Source organism: Marmota marmota, unplaced genomic scaffold, assembly GCF_001458135.2.
Source record: "Marmota marmota marmota unplaced genomic scaffold, marMar, whole genome shotgun sequence".
Lineage (NCBI taxonomy): Eukaryota > Metazoa > Chordata > Mammalia > Rodentia > Sciuridae > Marmota > Marmota marmota.
The window spans coordinates 22,802,159-22,821,757 of NW_026000229.1; the positions used below are offsets into that span (position 1 = coordinate 22,802,159).

At 37.5% G+C, this 19,599-nt stretch overlaps 1 protein-coding gene across 1 annotated transcript in view; it reads right to left on the reverse strand.

The window, feature by feature from the left end:
- The window catches only part of LOC107138068 (myocardial zonula adherens protein), a 94,423-nt gene that overhangs the window by 10,456 nt on the left and 64,368 nt on the right, over nt 1–19,599 (reverse strand). Inside the window, exon 11 of the mRNA XM_015480612.2 lies at nt 10,446–10,529. Within this exon, the coding sequence (XP_015336098.1) occupies nt 10,446–10,529 (84 nt within the window). The remainder of the gene's footprint in view (nt 1–10,445; nt 10,530–19,599) is intronic.

The following is a 19,599-nucleotide window of genomic DNA, read 5'->3' on the forward strand; positions in this document are numbered from 1 at the left end:
TCTCTCTCTCTCTCTCTCTCTCTCTCTCTCTCTCTCTCTCTCTCTCTCACACACACACACACACACACACACACACACCCCTTCCCTGGCAATATCTGGACTCTCCCATTTGCAAGGAAAGAGAAAGGCAAAAAAGACCTGCCACTGTGCTAAATCCAGCAATCCTGTGACCTTACCCCTTCTCAGTTTAAAGACTTTAGTCATAAGGATTTCACAGAACGCTGGGTCTAGAACCTATTCTTAGGGGGCATAAGAGACAAAGTTAGCAGATACGCCCCAAATGCTACATAGTGAATAATGGCTATGTAGCCCCAAATCCTTTGCTCTTATGGAAATTCTATCTATGTACATCAGGCAACCAGAGAAGCACAGAAATAAAACATTTATATTCATCAAAGTTCAATTCGTTGATAAAATATTGGTTTATCTTCTGTATATCAGGCAGCCTGTGAAATTAGGTGAGGAGAATTAGTTAGCAGTTTTAATAGATATAGCATGATTTGCAACTCCAGAGCAGCTCAGACCTGTGGGAGCACAGACAACTGAGCAGAAAGAACTTTGTGACAACTTTCATTACAGGAAGTCACAGAATACTAAGAGAATTTTCAGGGGACAGCAAATTCAAAATGGGAACAGGGAATGGTGATTCTGGAGTTAGGCGAGGGAGAGTAAGAAAAGGCAAAGTAGAGAACTCCAGGACTGCAGAAACACACTAGGTTGAGAAAAGGCACCAGGTTGCATTAGAACAGCAATTAGTTATGAAGGGCTATGGATACTATTATAAGGAGTCAAAAGCCAATCCCATAAAAGCAAGGTCAGCACCAAAATTTCATAATCCCTTGGCTCCCAAGTGAAAATCGCATTAGAGGGAAATCAGACTAAAGACAGGGAGGGTAGCCCGGAAGGCCACTGCAGTTATATCGCTAAAAGAGTAAGAGCCACACTTCTGGTATAGAGGAGAATGTACTAAAAAAGCCAATCCTGCTGCAAATAATATCAATACATACTGGATAAGAGATAAAAGGCAGCTAACCAGGTTTCTAGAGAGTTAAATAGAGACAGGCAAGAGACCTGAAACTTGAAGCAAGTGATAAGTACTTCTTGTATTCTCTGTTTTGTTTCGTTTCATTTGTAGCTTTACCTTCAGAGTAGCAATGCTGTGGGAGCAGCCACAGATAAAATAAAAATTCGTCATAAAGACCATTGTTCTGGTAAAAGAAACCAAGAGAAGGAGTAAGGGCTGCCAAGAGAGAAGTCAAAAGAAAAGTGTGGGGGGATTGGAAATCTGTGCATAGACTCAGCTCAAGTGTCTGATAGATCCTTGAACCATGTTTACAAGGGGTGAATTAAAAAGAGTTTGCAGCTAAGACTTAAATAATGGAACTCAGACCTGAGATATCATCTGTCCTGGGCTTGGCAGGGTGTAGTTGGGGTCAACAAAATTAAATTCATTTTAAGACAAAAACCTCAGTAATCTTCACAACAAAGAAATAGAAACTAAAGTGTTTATGGTTTAGATATGAGGTGTCTCCCCAAAGCTCCTATGTGAGACAATGCAAGAATTTTCAGTGGTGAAATGATATAGATTATGAAGTTTGACCTAATCAGTGGGTTAATCCACTGATATGGATTAACTAAGTGGCAACTTTAGGAAGGTGGGGTGTAACTGGAAGAAGTAGGTCACAGGAGGTGTGACTTTGGGGCTTATATTTTGTCCCTGGTGAGCAGACCTGTTTCTTGGATGTCAAGTCCTGAGCTGCTTTCCTCCTCTATACACTTTCACCATGATGCTCTGCTCACCTTGGACCCAAAGCAATAGAGTTGGTCAGCTAAGGACTGAACCTCTGAAATCCTGAGCCCCAAATAAACTTTCTCTTGTCTATACTGTTCTTGTCAGGTCTTTTGGTCACAGCAATGAAAAAGCTGGCTAAACATCTTGTCTCCATAGCAAAGCACTTATAACATCCAGCTTACAATGCAAAAGTCTTGACATCTGAAGAATCAGGAAAAATGTGATCTATTTTCAAGGGAAAAAGAATCAACAGACACCAATGTTGATATGACTCAGATGTTGAAATGTTCAGATAAGGACTTTAATGCAGCTATCATAACTGTGATCAATGAAGTAATGGAAAAATATGCTTACAAGTAATGCTATAGTTTAAAAAAAAAAGAAAGAAAGAAAATATAAGAAAGGACCAAATGGGAATTTAGAACGGAGAAGTACAATACTTAAAATTTTTTTAAAAATTATTTTTGCTAGATAGACTTAAGAATGAAAATGTTGCCAGGTGTGGTGGTGCATGCCTGTAATCCCAGTGGCTCGGGAGGCTTTAGGCAGGAGTATCAGGAGTTCAAAGTCAGCCTCAGCAACTGCAAGGTTCTAAGCAACTCAGTGAGACCCTGTCTCTAAATAAAATACAAAATTAGGCTGGGGAGGTGGCTCAGTGGTCAAGTGCCCCTGAGTTCAATCCCTGGTACCACCCCCCCCCCAAAAAAAAGAGGGAAAAGAAAATGACAAAGGAAGGAATCGGTAAATTTGAAGATATATGAGTAGAAATTATCCAAATAAAAGAAGATAAAGAATGAAAATAATAAATAGAACTTCATGGAACTATGGGACAATTTTTTGAGGGCTAAAGTAAGAATACTAGAATCACATAAAGAACAGGGAGGAAAACAAAATCAGAAAAAATACTCTAAGAAATAATGACTGAAAACTTCTTGAATTTGGTGAAAGTCAAACATTTACAAAAGAAGTTCAGCAAACCCAAACAGGATAAAGTCAAAGAGAAACATATTATAGTCAAACTGCTGAAAATCACAAGCAAACCTTGAAAGCAATCTGTTGCCTACTAGGTAATAATCATTTGGGTTATCACAGATATCTTATTAGGAAGGATGGAAACCAAAAACAGTGAGTATTGAGAGAAAGAAACTGTCAACCTTGAGCTTCATATTTTTGGTGATAAAGTGAAATTATGATCTTATTTTCAGGTAAGAAAAACTAAGAAAAAGTTTTACTACATGGCCTACATTACCCAAATGCTAAGTAAAAGTTCTCTGGGCTGAAGAGAGATGATATCAGGGAGAAACTTAGAATTTCAGGAATGAATATCAAGCATCAAAAATTTAAAAAAAACGTGAATAAATATGAAGTTTTATATTTTCTCTTAATTCTTTATAAAATATGTAATTTATTAAAGCAAAACTAATAACAATGTATTGTGGGTTTGTAATAACTATAGATACAATGCATATGACAATTTTAATAGTGGGGAAGGAGTAATCATACAATCACTGCAAGGTTTCTTCATTTTACACACAATGGTATAAGACTATCTCTAAGTGGACTATGAATAGTTGGTGTATACTGTGACTCCTAGAGCAATTACTGAAATATTAAAGAAATAGAGCCCAAATGCCTATAGATAAAATGTTCATCTAAAAAAATATTGAAATAATCCAAAAGGAGGCAAGAAAACAGAATAAAGTAACAAAGCAAAACAAACAAAAGAGCACAAGCAGAAATGAAATGGTAGACCGAAATCCAATCATATAAGTAAAATTACTAACAAATTATCCTTTATAATTAAATGTTGATGGGCTCACTGCAATTAAAGGCAGAGACTACTAGAATGTATGAAAAAGCTAAGTCTCAACTATATATTGCCTATAAGAGATTCACTTTAAATACAGAAAAACAGACCAGTTGAAAATGAGTGGATGGAATAAGATATGCCATGTAAATAATGAATATAAGAGGGTAAAAATGGCCATATTAATATGAACTAAAAAAAATTCAAGGCAAAGAGTATTAACTAAGGTACTGACCAATATTTCATGATGAAAAGGTCAATTCATCATCAAGATGTAAAAATAAAAATGTGTATGTATCTAAAAACAGAGGCTTCAAAACACAAAAATAAAAAACCAATAGAATTAAAGAAATAGTCCAAAAGATATTAAGGGATCTTAATAAACTCTCTCTCAGCAGCTGATAGGACAACTATTTAAAAATCAGGAAAAATATGTTATGTAAATGATATTATCAATAACCTAAATGTAACTGATAGTTATAGGACATACACAACAACAGAATATATATTTTTCACAATATTTAATCAAAATAAACCATATGCTGGCCATAAAACAAGCCTCAATAAATTTAAAATAATTAAAATCAGGGGGCTAGGGCAGTGGCTCAGTGGTAGAGCACCTACCTTGCACATGTGAGGCCCTGAGTTCAATCCTCAGCTCCACATAAAAATAAATAAAGATATTGTGTCCATCTACAACTAAAAATATTTTTTTTAAAAAAGAAGAAGAATTAAAATTAGAGCTGGGATTGTGACTTAGTCAGTGGTAGAGAACTTGCCTAGCATTTGTGAGGCACTGGGTTTGATCCTCAGCACCACATAAAAATAAATAAATAAAAGTATTACATTCATCTATAACTAAAAAAAATTTAAAAAAAGAATTAAAATCATACAAAGTAGGTTCTTGGGCCATAACGATATTAAATTAGAAATTTAAAAAAATAAGATATCTAGGAAAATCTCAAAGATTTAGAAGTTAAACAACACACTTCTAAATAATCCATAAACCAAAGAAAAACCTCAAGGGAAATTAGGAAGCATTTTGAACTGGATGGTAATAAAAACACATCATATCCAAGTTTTGGGGATACTGCTGAAACAGAGCTTAGAAGGCCATCAATGGCTTTAAAGGCTTATATTAAAAACAAACCAAAAAAAAAAAGCCTAAAATCAATGACCTAAGGTTCTGCCTCAAGAAGCTAGTAAAAGAAGAGTAAAGAAATCTCAAAGTAATGAAAAGAAAAAATTAATGAATACCTGAGAAAAACTCAATAAAATGTAAAACAGGAAATAGAGAAAATCAACAAAGCCAAAAACTACTTAAATTTTTCTAAGAAAATCAACAAAATTGATAACCCCATAGCTAGATGATTAAAGAAGAGAAAGAATGTACAGATCACCAATATCTCTCTTTTAAAGAGAGAGCAAAAGGAAAGAACTGAATAGCTAGGTGGGTAAAAAAGAATAACTCTTACTTGATATAAAACACAAAAATTACCTCATAGTAAATCATCTAGATGAAAAAGCTATAAAATCCTTAGGGGAAACCACAGGAGGAAATCTCTGAAAACTTGCAGTATGAAAAGATTTCTTAGTACCACAAAAAGCATAAATCACAAAAGAAAAAAAGTCCAACTGAACTTTATCAAAACTAAAAATAAAAATCTTTTCATATTTATCGTTAAGAAGGCAAATTAAGAGAAATATTTGTAGCACATTTATCTGACAAAGGGCTGGATCCCAAATATATAAAGAACTCTTCTTACAACTCAATGAGAAACCAAAAATTCAATAGGCAAAATTCAAAGGGCAAAAGATTTGAACAGAGACTTCAGAAACCAAGATATATGACTTGTCAGTAAAGACACAAAAAGATGCTCAAATAGGAAAGATATTCAACATCGCCAGTTACCAAGAAAACTCAAATTAAAGCCACAATGAGATGCTACATACCCTCTAGAACAGTTAAATTTAAAAACAAAAACAAAAAACCCAGCAATGCTAAGTCTGAGGAAGGATGTAGAAAAACTGGTATATTCAAAGTGATGGTAGGAGAATACTGTATGATTCCACTTATATAAAATGTAAACAAATCTAGAGTGGTAAAAAGTGATTAAAAAGTGAACCCCTGCCCAAAAAAATCAGGGGGTACCTGTGGTGAAGGGGGGATAGTTTGCAGAGGGAAACAGAGAGTCTTTGGGGGAATGACAGAAATGTTCCTTGTCTTGACTCTAGTGGCCACTCACAGGTATATGCACCTGTCAAAGCTCACTGAATTACAAGTGGAGCATCTTTAATCCAAAATTATGAAATCTGAAACTTTTTACACACTGACAGAGTGCTCAAAAAATTTATATTTTGGAGCATTTTGGATTTCCAAATTTTGGATTTCCAAATTTTGAATTAGGGATATTCAACCAGTAAAGTCTGGAAATATTCCAAAATCTGATAGACTCCAAATACTTCCGGTCCTAAGCATTTCGAGTAAGGGATTCTCAATCTTCATACGTTTTAAATGGATATAGCTTATTTATGTAAATTATACACAACAATGTTGATAGGAAAAGGTAAAAGATGATAAGCGTCTACACATGGGTAGTTGAGGAAAGTTAGAGGAGGGACAGATTTAAGAAATATTTAAAAAGTAAAATTAACAGGACCTGACCCAGTGAAGCACAGAACATCTGCCTCTCAGTCTTGCAGAACTGGACCAGAGTGTAAGACAATGAATAGCTTCAGACTGCTGACTGGACTATGCTCCATAAAAGACTGCTTCTGAGAATCAAATTGCAGCATATTCCTGCTTTCAAATACTACCACCTTGTGTTTACATGTGTAATGAATACTACCAGGTGACTTGGAGGCTTGCGTGCCTCCCAGAGAGGAAAAACCTAATGTGGCACCTTCGAGCATTTGGGGGAGCTTATGTACGACACAAATGCATGGTAGTCACCTCCTTCCCAGCTCCCCTAAGACCCAGGAGAGTGAGCAACCAGGAACTGTAACACATGCGCTGAACAAAAATTCATCCAGTCAAAAGTAAATGGGGATATAGCTAATTAGTAGAGTCCTTGCCTAGCATGCACAAGGCCCTGGATTCGATCCCCAGCACTACCACACACACACACACAAAAAAAAAAAAAAAAAAAAAAAGTGAATGGGAAGCCCTAGTGCAGGCACTGCAGCCTAGTATTATAGGGAAAATGAATGATAGTCCCAACAATGCACCAGACATATTGAGAGGTTTATGAGGCACACAGCACATATCAAGTGCAGAATGGACAAAACCAAGACATTTGACTCCTTTCTTCTGACTTTAAAATTTCACTGTAAGTTTAGGATTTTCAGCAGAGAAAAATGTAATGGAATAAGTCTCAAAAAGCCTTTCAGCCTAGTGTGGTGTGTACGCCTGTAATGTGACTTGGGAGACTGAGGCAGGAGGATTGCAAGTTCAGACAGCCTCGGAAACTTAACAAGATTCTGTCTCAAAATAAAAAATAAAATGGGCTAGGGATATGGCTTAGTGGTTAAGCAACCCTGGATTCAATCCCTGGTACCAAAAAAAAAAAAAAAAAAAGCCTTTCAACCTTATGAAGATGTATGCTTAGAATTTTATTTTAGGAAAAAAATCTTATATCAGAAATAAGGAATTGAGATATTTTGTCTCCTAAAGACGAGCAACACAGAATTGTTGGGAAAAAAAGAAAAAGGAAGAAGAATTGGTCTATTTTTGTTATCAGGAAGATTTTAAATCAGTTGATGATGGTGGAGTCTGACAGGGCCAGGCAAGAAGAAGCTTTTAGAAATTTGATGTGTGTTTTTGAGGGGGTGTATAAGTGTAAAATCTAATGAGTTTGAACACAGGTAAGTATTGATGATGAATACAAGAAACAAAGTAATCCACATTCTCAATTTTCAAAGAAAAAAAGGGTTCTAGATTGTCAGTCATGATAAAGGGAAGAGCCAGACCCTTTCTCTCAGTCCAAGATCAGGTACAGAATATTCTCCTGCACTGTTCATCTAATGTCCTGAAAATTCAACAAAGTTTTAAGACATTTATAAAAGTAATCTCAGAGATGATCTAAGTCCTCTTCTTTCCTTCCTCCCCGCTTTTCTAAAGATGAAGTAACTGAGCCCAGATTGTCAGTTGGCATGATTTCCCTGAGGTTAAACATAGATAACAGCAGAATGTGGATAAGAATCTAAGTTTCGGGCTGGGGCTGTGGCTCAGTGGTAGAGAGCTTGCCAAGCATGTGTGAGGCACTGGGTTTGATCCTCAGCACCACATAAAAATAAATAAATAAAGATATTGTGTCCATCTACAACTAAAAATCTATTTTAAAAACTGAAACAAATAAAATAAAGGTATGCTGTCCATCTACAAATACAAAAATATGTTAACAAACAATAACAAAAAGTAATCTTAAGTCTCCAAATTGCTGAGTGATCAAGAAAGAATTAACATCGGGCAACCTTTTACAGTGTGTCAAGCACAGGTCTAAGTGTTTTACATAACATTATCTCATATAATCTTAAAAAAAAATCCACGTTACAAATGCTGAGACTGAGGTACAGCAAGATAAGTCCAGAGTGGCTTAGCTTGTAAGTGGAGGTGTCAGTATGTAAATCAAGAACCCCTAAGACAATGGAGTTAAATTAATGATATGTTAGTAAATTTTTTTTGTCTTTCTAAACAGTATATATTTTCTTAGTTTGTACACATTCTCTTATCACAAAGGCAATTTAGTGAAGATTTTTCCTTTTGATATTTGAATCCTCTGAATGCAAACAGCACTATACATTAAAAAAATAAAAAAATAAAAACACCTCACTTTGTGTTAGTAAATTTTTAACATAAGGCTCTCCAGGGAGGAAAAAACTCCGATTTGTGGTGACTGTGATCTCCATGGTGTAAAGACTCCCTTCACAGCTAATTTCAAAGTACCCACGTGATATCTCACTGAAAGTAGAATTGAGAAAACATGCACAGAATCATGTCTCATGAGCCAGTAGGAAGCAGCAGCTCCAGAACAGCACTAGGTGTTCCTGATGCTCTGTGCAGTCCTGAAATCCATGGCTCAAGAGAATAGCTAAAATGCTCCTGGGGGAGACGGAGGATGGAGAGTGGGGCCTCAGACTGAAACTGAGTTTGCTAAGCCAGACTGCCGGGGTAAGGTGGGGGCATTGTTTGGGTGACCTTCTTTTTCCTCTCTTTCCTCTCTCCTAGAACCAGCTTCTTTCTGGACACATGGACCTCCATCGGGACACTCACTCTAACTTTCCCCAGGGAAGGTGTGACCCCTTTTACAGGGAGCTGCAATTTCAGAAGGAAATCTGAGAAATAGAAATGCTCATTCCTAAAGCTGAAGCTAGACCCAGGGACCATGGTGGTGGGGGAAAGGGTGGGCAGGAAGAGGGATGAGAAAAATAATAATTTACTCAGCTTCCAGAGACTGGAATTCTTGGGCCTTGACTCTGATACCAGACCCCTATGGGCCACAGGGGGCTTCTGGTTATGACTGTTGTAGGCAGCCCCTCAAAACCAGAGTAAATGAAGACCCAGCTCATGATCCCTGCAAACAGGCTCAGGCTCTGATTCAGGCTTACCTATCTCCACTAACCTGGACAGGTTTCCTAATGTCCCTGAACCACGGGTTCCCATTTATAAAATGGGGAGAATACAATCTAATGTGAAAGGAATCCCTTTTAATAAAAAAGAGAATAATACATTAAAAATTGAGTGTGAGCATGTGCCAGGTACCATGCATTCTCATTTCACTGTCACACATACGTAGGTGCATTTATGATCCCATTGTATAATTTTAAGAAATTTCCCCAGGTCACTCAGCTAATAAGAAGCAGATCCAGTGCTCACTCTTGGGTAAGTGTGATTCCAGTCTTCACTTCTTACATTATGCAGAGCATATGGAAAGTAACTAGCAATGTCCGACACACACTCCATACTTGATAGATGTCATTTCTTCCCTTTCCCCTTGCTTCATCATTGTCTCCTGTGCTGTCTCACTGGGGAAGGACAATCATGAGGAACACTGACAAGGACAGGTGCTTGGCAAACCAGCTTTTCATGGAATCTCAAAAGGAAAAGGCTCCATGCCAAGTTCTTAAGAGCCTTTAGAGCAAATAGATTTTGGCTTCTCCTGCTATTAATACCTCACCTCCTAAGGTTCTTCCAACCCCATAACTTCCTTCTCTGGAACCTATACAAAAATCCCCAAATGACTTTCAAAAAGTCAGAGAGTCAAGAATACTATACATCTTAAAGTTTCAGGTGAATTAAGTCACCTCATGGTCACGCACTCAATGTAACAGAAGAGCACTGGATTAGGAGTCTGTTTTTCAGCTGGCTCTGGCATTCACTAAGCTGGGTGACCCTGGGCGACACCACATATCTTCTCTGTACCTCTGTGTTTTCATTTGTTCACACAGAAATAATAGTCCTTGTTTTGCCTTTCTTAAAGTCACTGAGAAAATCATATAAGGAATGTAAGTGAAAATACTCCACAAACTATACCGCACTACATGAATGTTGGAAATTGTCAATATTAATCAACAGCTTTTCAGCCTCATTGAGGAAATTCTCAAAAAAAAAAAAAAGACAACTATAGCCAAAAAGCAAAAGTGAGCAGCAAGCTGGCGTGAGGAGAGTGAGATGGTAAAGAAAAAGGAGCTGTCAGAGCCTCATTTGCAGAGCTAGCAGTTAACCTTCAATCCATTTTATAAGGCCAGGAAATAGCCATATTTTTTAATTAAGTGTCAGCGGCAGGATCAGCAACATAAAATTTAATGGTAGGGAAGACACTGACTTAAAGAACCATAACTTCTTACCTCTCCTTCCAAGAAGGAAATCTTTTCTAAAAGCTGCAATATCAAAAGCTGTTTCTGTTGCACTTTTTTCTTTAATGATTCAATCTAGAAAGAAACAAATGAAAAACTGTCAATCAAAAATATAGAACTGTATAAGTTAACCTACTGGGAGAGTCAGATGGCTTTGGTTGTCATTTGAACAGAACCAGCACATGGATTTCTTTGTGTTTTCTAGAACAGTGCTGACCTGAGATGCTCTACACAGGAGCTCTGTGACCAGGGAAGCTTGGGTTTACAGTTGTGATTTCAGAGTCACGTCTCATTAAGTTTGTTTAGTGCAACATCTCCATGTTGGTTCTGCTGTGTGATCCTTAATAATAGCCTAGAGATAATCCAGGGAACTGCAGATATAGCTCAACAAGAAATAATCATTCAGCTTGAATTTATGAAGCAACCCACATTTCAAATATTCATTTTTGTTATTCCTGATAGCACATTCATATCTGTTCAACCAAGTGTCAAAAAGTTGATGTGTTAATGGAATTTCAAGGGTTGAGGATTCTGAGGTCTGGAGTAAGCAGGACTAGCTTCCTAAAACAGACTTGCGCTGAGCTAATGCCTTTGTTTCTACAGTATACTTTAACTTGGACTCCTCCCAGACAGACCAGAGGTTCCCTAAAAGCAAGAACTGGAGTACTTTATATCAGACTATGTCTTGAACAATAGCGAAAATGGTACGCTCATTAAATAGCACTTTAACTTTCTAACCATCTTGCGTATTAAAGTTGAACATTCACAAAATCATATTTAAAATTTAAAATTCCTCTCAGTGCAAAATGTCATAATTCCTCCTGCCACAGTGGTGCACGCCTGGAATCCCAGCAGCTGGGGAGACTGAGGCAGAAGCATTATGAGTTTGAAGCCAGCCTTGGCGATTTATCAAGGCTATATGGAACTTAGCTTCACCCTGTCTCCAAATAAAATATAAAAAGGGCTGGGATTGAGCCCCCCTGGGTTCAATCCCTGGGTCCCCTCCCAAAAAAGTTATAATTTATATGGAAGGGAATATAGCAAAATAGAAAAAGTACATATGCATTTACCCTTTGACTCAGCAATCCCATTTCTAGGAATAGATTTCAAAGATATAGTGGTTAAATAGAGAATGACTTAGATACAGGATTTTTTTTTAAGAAAACATAAAGCAAAACTCCATGATGAGTGATTGGTTTAATAAACCATGTATCATAACAATAGATGTAACCTTCCAAAACATGAAGATCTCTAAAACACTGATATGATGTGCATAAAGCATGTATAGTATGCTAGCTTTGGTGTAAAACAGCTGGGGACAAACAAATGCATATATATTTGTATAATAAATACTACAAAGATAAAGCCCTAATTATTTTTATATGTTTATTTTTTTTGTATTTTTGGTACCAGAGACTGAACCCAGGAGTGCTTAACCACTGAACCACATCCCCAGCCCTTCTTATTGTTTCTTTAAATTTTGAGATGGGTTCTTGCTAAGTTTCTTAGTGCTTTGCTACATTTCTGAGGTTGGTTTTGAACTTGTGGTCCTCCTGCATTAGCCTCCCAAACCATTGGGATTATAGGCATGTGTCACCACACCCAGCTAGAACTCTAATTATTAAGAAATAATTTATCAATAGAGAGAGGGAGGAACTTAGGTAGAGAGAGACTGGATGAAAGACATTTTAGATATTTTGTTACTTTTTGGATAACTTTGAGAGCATACTTTATAGATTCAAAAAATAAAATTTAACCAAAAAGAAAAAACTAACTCTAAAACATGATGACTAACTGAAATGAAGCAATTTTATCTGTAATATTAAATTGGTGAAAAGTATTCAAATGTTGTTAGCACAGGTAATTTGATATTTTAGAGGAAAAAATACATTTTAAGTATAAATACTGTTGCAAAGAAATAGCACCTTCACTAGGAAAATTTTGAGTAGCAACACTGGTATTGTTATTTTGAAACTATTTTATATATGTTGTAGTATAATCATGTTTGGGAACAGGATTTTTAGTATAATAAAAAGCAATACAAGCATGAAATTAAAGAAGCAAAAAATATTTTGTTAAATTTGAAATGACCATATCAGTATAAACCCAGAATCTTTTGTTGTTTTTCATAAAAGATGCATTACTCCTCTGAGAAAACTTCAAAACAATAACAACATGACACCTTCAGATCTCTATTTACTATTCTCCATTAAAATCAAACAAACAAAAAACCCATAAGATATGTTAGAGGAACGACCCATTCCAGGGACAAAAAATAAATTAGATGAATTTGAGATACTTTATTATATCTGAAAACAAGAACAGGACAAGTCCCTCAGTGGGCCAAGGAAAGAACAATTTGAGCATCAAAAAGAATAATGAAGCCAGGCAAGGTGGTGCATGCCTGTAATCCCAGTGGATCGGTATGCTGAGGCAGGAGGGTCATGAGTTCAAAGCCAGCTTCAGCAACTTAGTGAGGCCCTAGGCAACTAAGTAAGTTAGTTGTGGGGAAGGGGTATGTGGCTCAGTGGTTAAGTGCCCCTGGGTTCTATCCCCAGTACCAAAAAAAAAAAAAAAGAATTATGAAATTGAGTAAAACACATACATGGGAGATATATATTCATATATACATATATGTACACACACATGAATACTTCATAGGTCTTCAAAAAAAAAAAAAAAGCAATCACAGCTTCTTGGGCTCCACTGGAAGTGACAAAGGCACCAACTCCTTACCTGAAAATGTGGCAATATAAACAGAAAAAAATCAAGCATTTCTCTTGCCTCTTTTATACAAACTACTTTTTGAGACTGTAACAAGCCTTAGTTTATGAGGAAAACGTTTTCACTTTACTGAAGAATTTTACTTAATCAATATGGTAGGAATGACAGAATAAGAAAAATCACAATCTTGCAATCTCTGTGAAATACTTAATACAACCATCACCAGAGAATGAAACAGAGTGGATGAAAGCTGAGGAGGAACTGTATAGTTATGTTTTGGCCCATCACCACCTGAATCCATTATTAGCCTTCACATCACCCAAAGTAGGACAACTGGCCTGTCTAGGCCTCAAAAATGACACAAAATGAAGTATATAGTACTAACCCCGAAGTATTCTTGACTTCTCACAAATAAAAGTTAAAACTTAATCTGATCAAGTTTCCAGAGCTAATAAGGAAACAAAAAGTCAAATACAGAATGTGGAAACTTTTATAGGACAACTGGCTCAGTTCCTGCAATAAGCAGCCAGCAGGGTAAAACCAGAAGGTGGGATCAGACAGGGGCAGCATGCTCTAGGTTAACAGATCTTAGAAATGTAACAACTAAATGTGAAGATAATGGTGCTGATTGGGATAAAGCATCAGTAAAAATAAACTTTGCAAATTTTTATTACAGATTGGCGTTAAATGATACCAAGAAATTACCATTAATTTTGTTAAGTACGACAATAGCCTTATGATTATATAAGGAAAAGTTCATATGTTTTAGAAATGCATGGTGAAGTATAAAGGAAACATATGCAGAATGTCTGGGGTTTGCTTTTTACCTTTTTTTCCTTCAAATTTTTGTTTTAGTTATTGATGGACCTTTATTTAATTTATTTATTTGTATGCGGTGCTGATAATCAAACCCGGTGCCTCATACATGCTAGGCAAGTGCTCTACCAGTGAGCTACAATGCTAGCCCTGGCTTTTAAAATACTATACACGATGAAGAAAAGAGGTGATTAGAACAAATATGGCCAAATCATAGTATCTGTTGAACCTAGATAATGAGTCTAGTGGGCTTCATTGATTTTTTTTCTCTGAGTGCATTTGGCATTTTCATTATAATTCCACACAGTTTTAAAAAATATAATACTCTGAAAATAAAAAGCAAACTACACAAAATAGAATATAAGAAACACACTTAAGAAAAAAAAAAAGTCCAGGGCTGGGGTTGTAGCTCAGTGGTAGGGCACTTGCCTAGCACATGTGATATACTAGGTTTACGTGTGGCAACACATAAAAATAAATAAATAAATAAATAAAGTATTGGGTCTACCTACAACTAAAAAAATATTAAAAAACAATAAAAGTAAGTCTAGTGTTGATAATAATGAAAGAAATTACCAATTAAAAACTGTAACAAGTTACCCTTTAATACCTATTAAATTTGTTCAAAATTAGTGACTAAAGAGGCGGGTGTTGGCAGGGCTGGGAGGGACAGCCACTCTCATGTGTTGCAGGTGGCACTGTAAATTAGAATGACCCTTTAGGCAATTTAGCAATAAATATTAAGAGCCATAAAGCTGTTCAGACCCTTTGACCCACTAATCCCGCTCCTGGGAATTTATCCTGAGGATATAATTCAAATATAGGAAAAGAGCTGTATATATAGAGATGTTCTTGCTCCCATTATTTATAATAGAGAGAAAATGGAAATAACCTTAATGTCTAGCACTAAAGGAATGGGCAGTAAATTATGGAATATCAATTTGATGGAGTGTATTACACAGATGTTAAAAACAAATACACTGCAAAATGGAAGAGTGTTTACAAAAAGCCTCAAGGGACAGGAAAAAAGTTTACAATGGTGAAAGTAAAAGCTGGAAGAGAAGTTAGATAAATGACGTAATTTTGGGGTTGATGTAGGATTATGAACAACATCAAAAAAATTTAAATCTGTGTAAATTTTCTTCAATTTTTATCAGAATAATTTTCAAAAGTAACCTCATCATGCTCCTTTTTCATTCTTTCCTACAGTATTAAGATTTTCTTTTTAAATTGCCTTTTGAAATCTAAATGACAGCCATAATAGGCACTGAAATTCACTAAAACTTTCTAAGAAGGTGAAGGGTGATATTTAACCCAACAACATAAAAAATGGTTTCAAATATACTTCTTTGCTGTCTCTGAAGGACTCAGAGAGGTATGTGAGTCAAGAAAAGCAGTAGATGTAGTTTAAAAACACAGAAGTGAGCAGCTTATAGGCACATGCCAAGAGGATCCTGTAGATTTTACTTTAAAAAATAGTCCTGCATACTTATGTATTCTGTGTCCTCAAATTCAAACCAACAGCATATTGAAACTATTTTTTTTTTTTAAAAAAACGACTGTATCTGTACTGAACATGTACAGACTTTATTTTCTTATCCTTAATCCCTAAACAATACAGTATAACAATTAGTCAGACAGAACTGATATTTTATTAGGTATTATAAGTAAATCTAGAGATGATTTGAAGTCCATGGGAGGACATGTGCAGGTTATACACCAACAATGTGCCATTTTACACAAGGGACTTGAGCACCCTTGGATTTTGGTCTTCATGGACATGTCCTAGAACCAGTGCCCCATAGTTACTGAGGGGCAGCTGTAAAAAATTAAATAAATAAAAGGCAAAGACATCATCAGGAAAGAGTGTTATCAGGAAAGATTCTGGGAGCTCTTCTGAGAAAACAGGGCCAATGCTACACTGATAAGTTACCTGGTTCTGGAAGAAGGAAAGGGCCATGAGAAGGATTTGGGGTACAGAATCTTCTGAAAATAGAACTCCAGATTTTCAGCAAATAATGTTTCATATGAAGCAACCGTGCTATTGTGCTAAGTGAGGGCTGTTCATGCACATTTGCTTCCATCTTTAAGCATTCCTTACAGCAGCACCCTGTCCAGAATATTCTGTGACCAGAGTTGACTAGTTCAGATTAGAGGGGAAAAAAGGATGCTTGGGCTGGCCAAGCCCCCCATGCCTAGAGAGGGTACCTACTTTACATTCCCCCCTTGGACTCCCCTGCAATCTGCCCTGGAGCACATCCCATACCTTAACCCAAGTGAGGCCCCATTCTCTAAAAGAGCACACTCACGTGCTCCTGGGTTTTATAGTGTGGTAGTAATATCTGACCTTAAAGTCCTTGGTTCTTTCTTCAGAATCTCTAAATCACATGTTGGTATGGAAAATGGTACTATTTCTAACCACTTTCAAAAAATCTTAAAATACTGTCTCGTAGCATTTTTGTACATGAGAAGCCTTCATAGTTAGCTACTACTACATGATTACTGGTTTTTCTCCTTCACTAGACTTTCTAAAAGTAAAGATCTTAAAAATTTTTAAATTCCCTGATAAGAAATGAATAAATCAATGAACCCATCTGTCTATCCTCAAATAATCCAACTTCAGGGTCAAAATAGTCTGGAATCGACTCTGTTGAACCAAGATGGCCTTGCTAACCACATGTTTCCAAAGCACCCCCCAAATCAGAGACTACCCCAAAACCCAGGGTACCATGCTGTCAGTATGCAAAGGAAATCTATTAGTTATATCTGCTCCTACTCCTTGATCCATTTCAGTCTACAATTTGACCTTCAGGTTTACCGACTCCTCACAAAGCTGCATTTAGGGTTAGCTGTCACCAAGTGGTGGCAAAGGACCCAGGTCATCAAGCTCAAGTCAGTATTAAAACTGAGAAGTCAGAAGTACGTATCTCCAGACTTTGCCTAAACCATTTCTATGAGGACACCTATCTTGTTGCAATGACTAAACCTAAATATCAAAAACAATCTATTATTAGACTCCCTTAATAGAGCAAGGGGGAAATACATGTTGATGGAACCTTTTAAATGATGTTAACAAAATTTCTTCTAATCTTCATCTCAATTATCATGTTTCTTTGTAGCTCAAACTGAATATGACTTGTAACCTCATGTAACCAGGCTGGTTGCTGAATCTCTAAGACTTCAGGCTGGTTTGATATTTGAAATGAAAGGGGAAGTAAAAGTTCTAGCTTCTTAAAACTGATGGAGGCTTTTCTCCTTTTAGCTATAATTGAGTTATCTACCTATAGGGTTTGAGCTAAGTGGTCACCCTTAAGCATTGCCACCCACCTATGGGAACTGATAAAACACCTAGGCCCTGGCCCCAGAGAAGCTAGATATCTCAGTCTCCTCCTTAAGGGCCATACTAAGCTCCTAATGTTCCAAATCCCTAGTACAACACATGAGGCCCTTCTGCTGGGATCCCATTCTTGTCCCAGTATCATTTCATGCCCAACTCATCCCTCAGTGAACCTACATGGAAGCTGCTGCACCCCCTCAGAACTTGGTTAACATACTACACTCCTGCCTGCAGTTCTCTGCACAAAGCTGGTGCCTCCATCAGGAATGCCCTCCCACCCTCCATCACTTCTCCACACGGGTAATTCCTGTTGTCATGATCAACTCACTGTCATCTCCCAGGACAGCACATCCCAACTCCATGCCCCTCCTCTGTGATGCTACAATCCTCTGAACAAACCCATTAGGACATGTCAATGTTATTGTTATCCTTTGTTTCCATCTCTGCCTTGCAAAGACCCAAACCCACAGAGAACAAATGAATGGTGAATCAATTATCTTATACAGAAGATCACTTCTCGGAGATGAAATCACCCTTATCAACCCACAATTTTTTATAAACTGCTTTGGAAACAGAGACTGCTAGAGTAAAAGAATTTCTCTCAATCCATTTCAAAAAAGAGCTTCTGTTAACAAGACCAAAATGAAATTGTATACAAATTAGGAAGGTTCTGTTTTGAATTCAGCTCAACCCTGGAAGTCGTAAGATTTCTCAGCTTCCTGAGAAGTTTTTTTCCCCCATTAGTAGCAGGTAGAACATGGGCCACTTCTACTAGATGTTGGAAATTATAAAGTTGTGTAGTTAGAATTATGTGACCAGTGTCCAACAGTGTTAAGACTCAGAAAACATGACTCAGTGTTGAATTTGGGGACTATGAAGAGACATTAATGAAAAAAATACAGTAACAAATAATCATTAAATACTAGACAACAATTGTTTGTCAAGATATTGTTCTTTGGGTGTTTCTCAGCTGGGAAATAATAATATACATAGGAAATGCCTCATGTAAAATAGGAAACCGGCTGAAACAGCATACGGGAGGTGCACATTAGATTGTTACACACTAGGAGTGCAGAGTGCGTAACAACTCTACTCCTTACTTTACTAATACTAGAAGGCACATTAAAATGGATAGTCACTCAAGTTTCACACTGACACAAACTAGCCACGATGGTGACAAAGAGCATCACACCCAAGTTTGGGTCAAACTCTCATAAATGAGAGACTGAACAAAAGCGGGGGGTTATTACAATAATTAGAGCTCTAGGTCCAGGGGTGCCTACCAAGCAAACCAAACACAACCAGAATGCATCGTCATAGGTCAGGAAAATGAAGCTCAAGCTTAACCAATCAGAAACTGGCAACTAACCTAAGACTAAGAACTCTACCCATCAGAAGCCACCAATTAACCTGTAGCTAGGAACTTCGCCAATCAGAAACTGCAGACTAACTTCAATGAGGGGGCTTTCTACTTTAACCAATCAAACGTTTTCCTCACACCCCTTGGTTGAAGCCCCAGTCACTTTCCATCTGGTGGTGCCTGGTTAATGATCTGCTGATTTCTCACATAAACTCCTTAAAACTAAAACAAAACAAGACAAAACTGAGAGTCACATTTAATCCAACTGTTTAAGATCCTATAAGGGGAGAAGGAAGATGGCGGCGAGGGGAGTGCATTGCCCCCGTGTGCTGCTTCACTGTGTGGGAGTATGACAAGTCAGGACGGCTAAAGGATATCTTGTTAGGAATTTCCAGCAATAGTGGGGTGCTCCGGAACCTGGAGGAAGGATTTCCATCGCACGAGGATCGGCTACGGGGACTCAAACGCGAGAGGTTTGTCGCACGGAGGGTAACACTGCTTATTCAGCAAACCGCCCCGCGGTTAGAGTCTGCAGCGCGCGCTGGGAAACGAGGAGATAGCGACGCAGGGATACAGCGCTGCAGTTTCTGCCAGCCGTGCAAGCACCGTACTCAGGGCTGAATTCTGGGTTCGAGACGGGGGAAGGAAGCGGTCCATCTCGGTTCTCCACACCGGTCAGACCACAGAGGAGGCCAGCAGCCACCATGTTGGAAAGCTGACGTCACCATCCCTGTTTTCGACTGACCGCAGCTCATTCAGCCATAGAACAGGTAATTTCAGGCTGCCATTCGCCTGCGGCTTGCAGACAGATTGCTAGGGTTCAGTGCCTGGGTGCTTCTTAGAACCTGATCTTATCGGAGCGAACACCGAGCGCGGGGCGGCCGAGTTCCGGCTCCCGGAACCGTCCT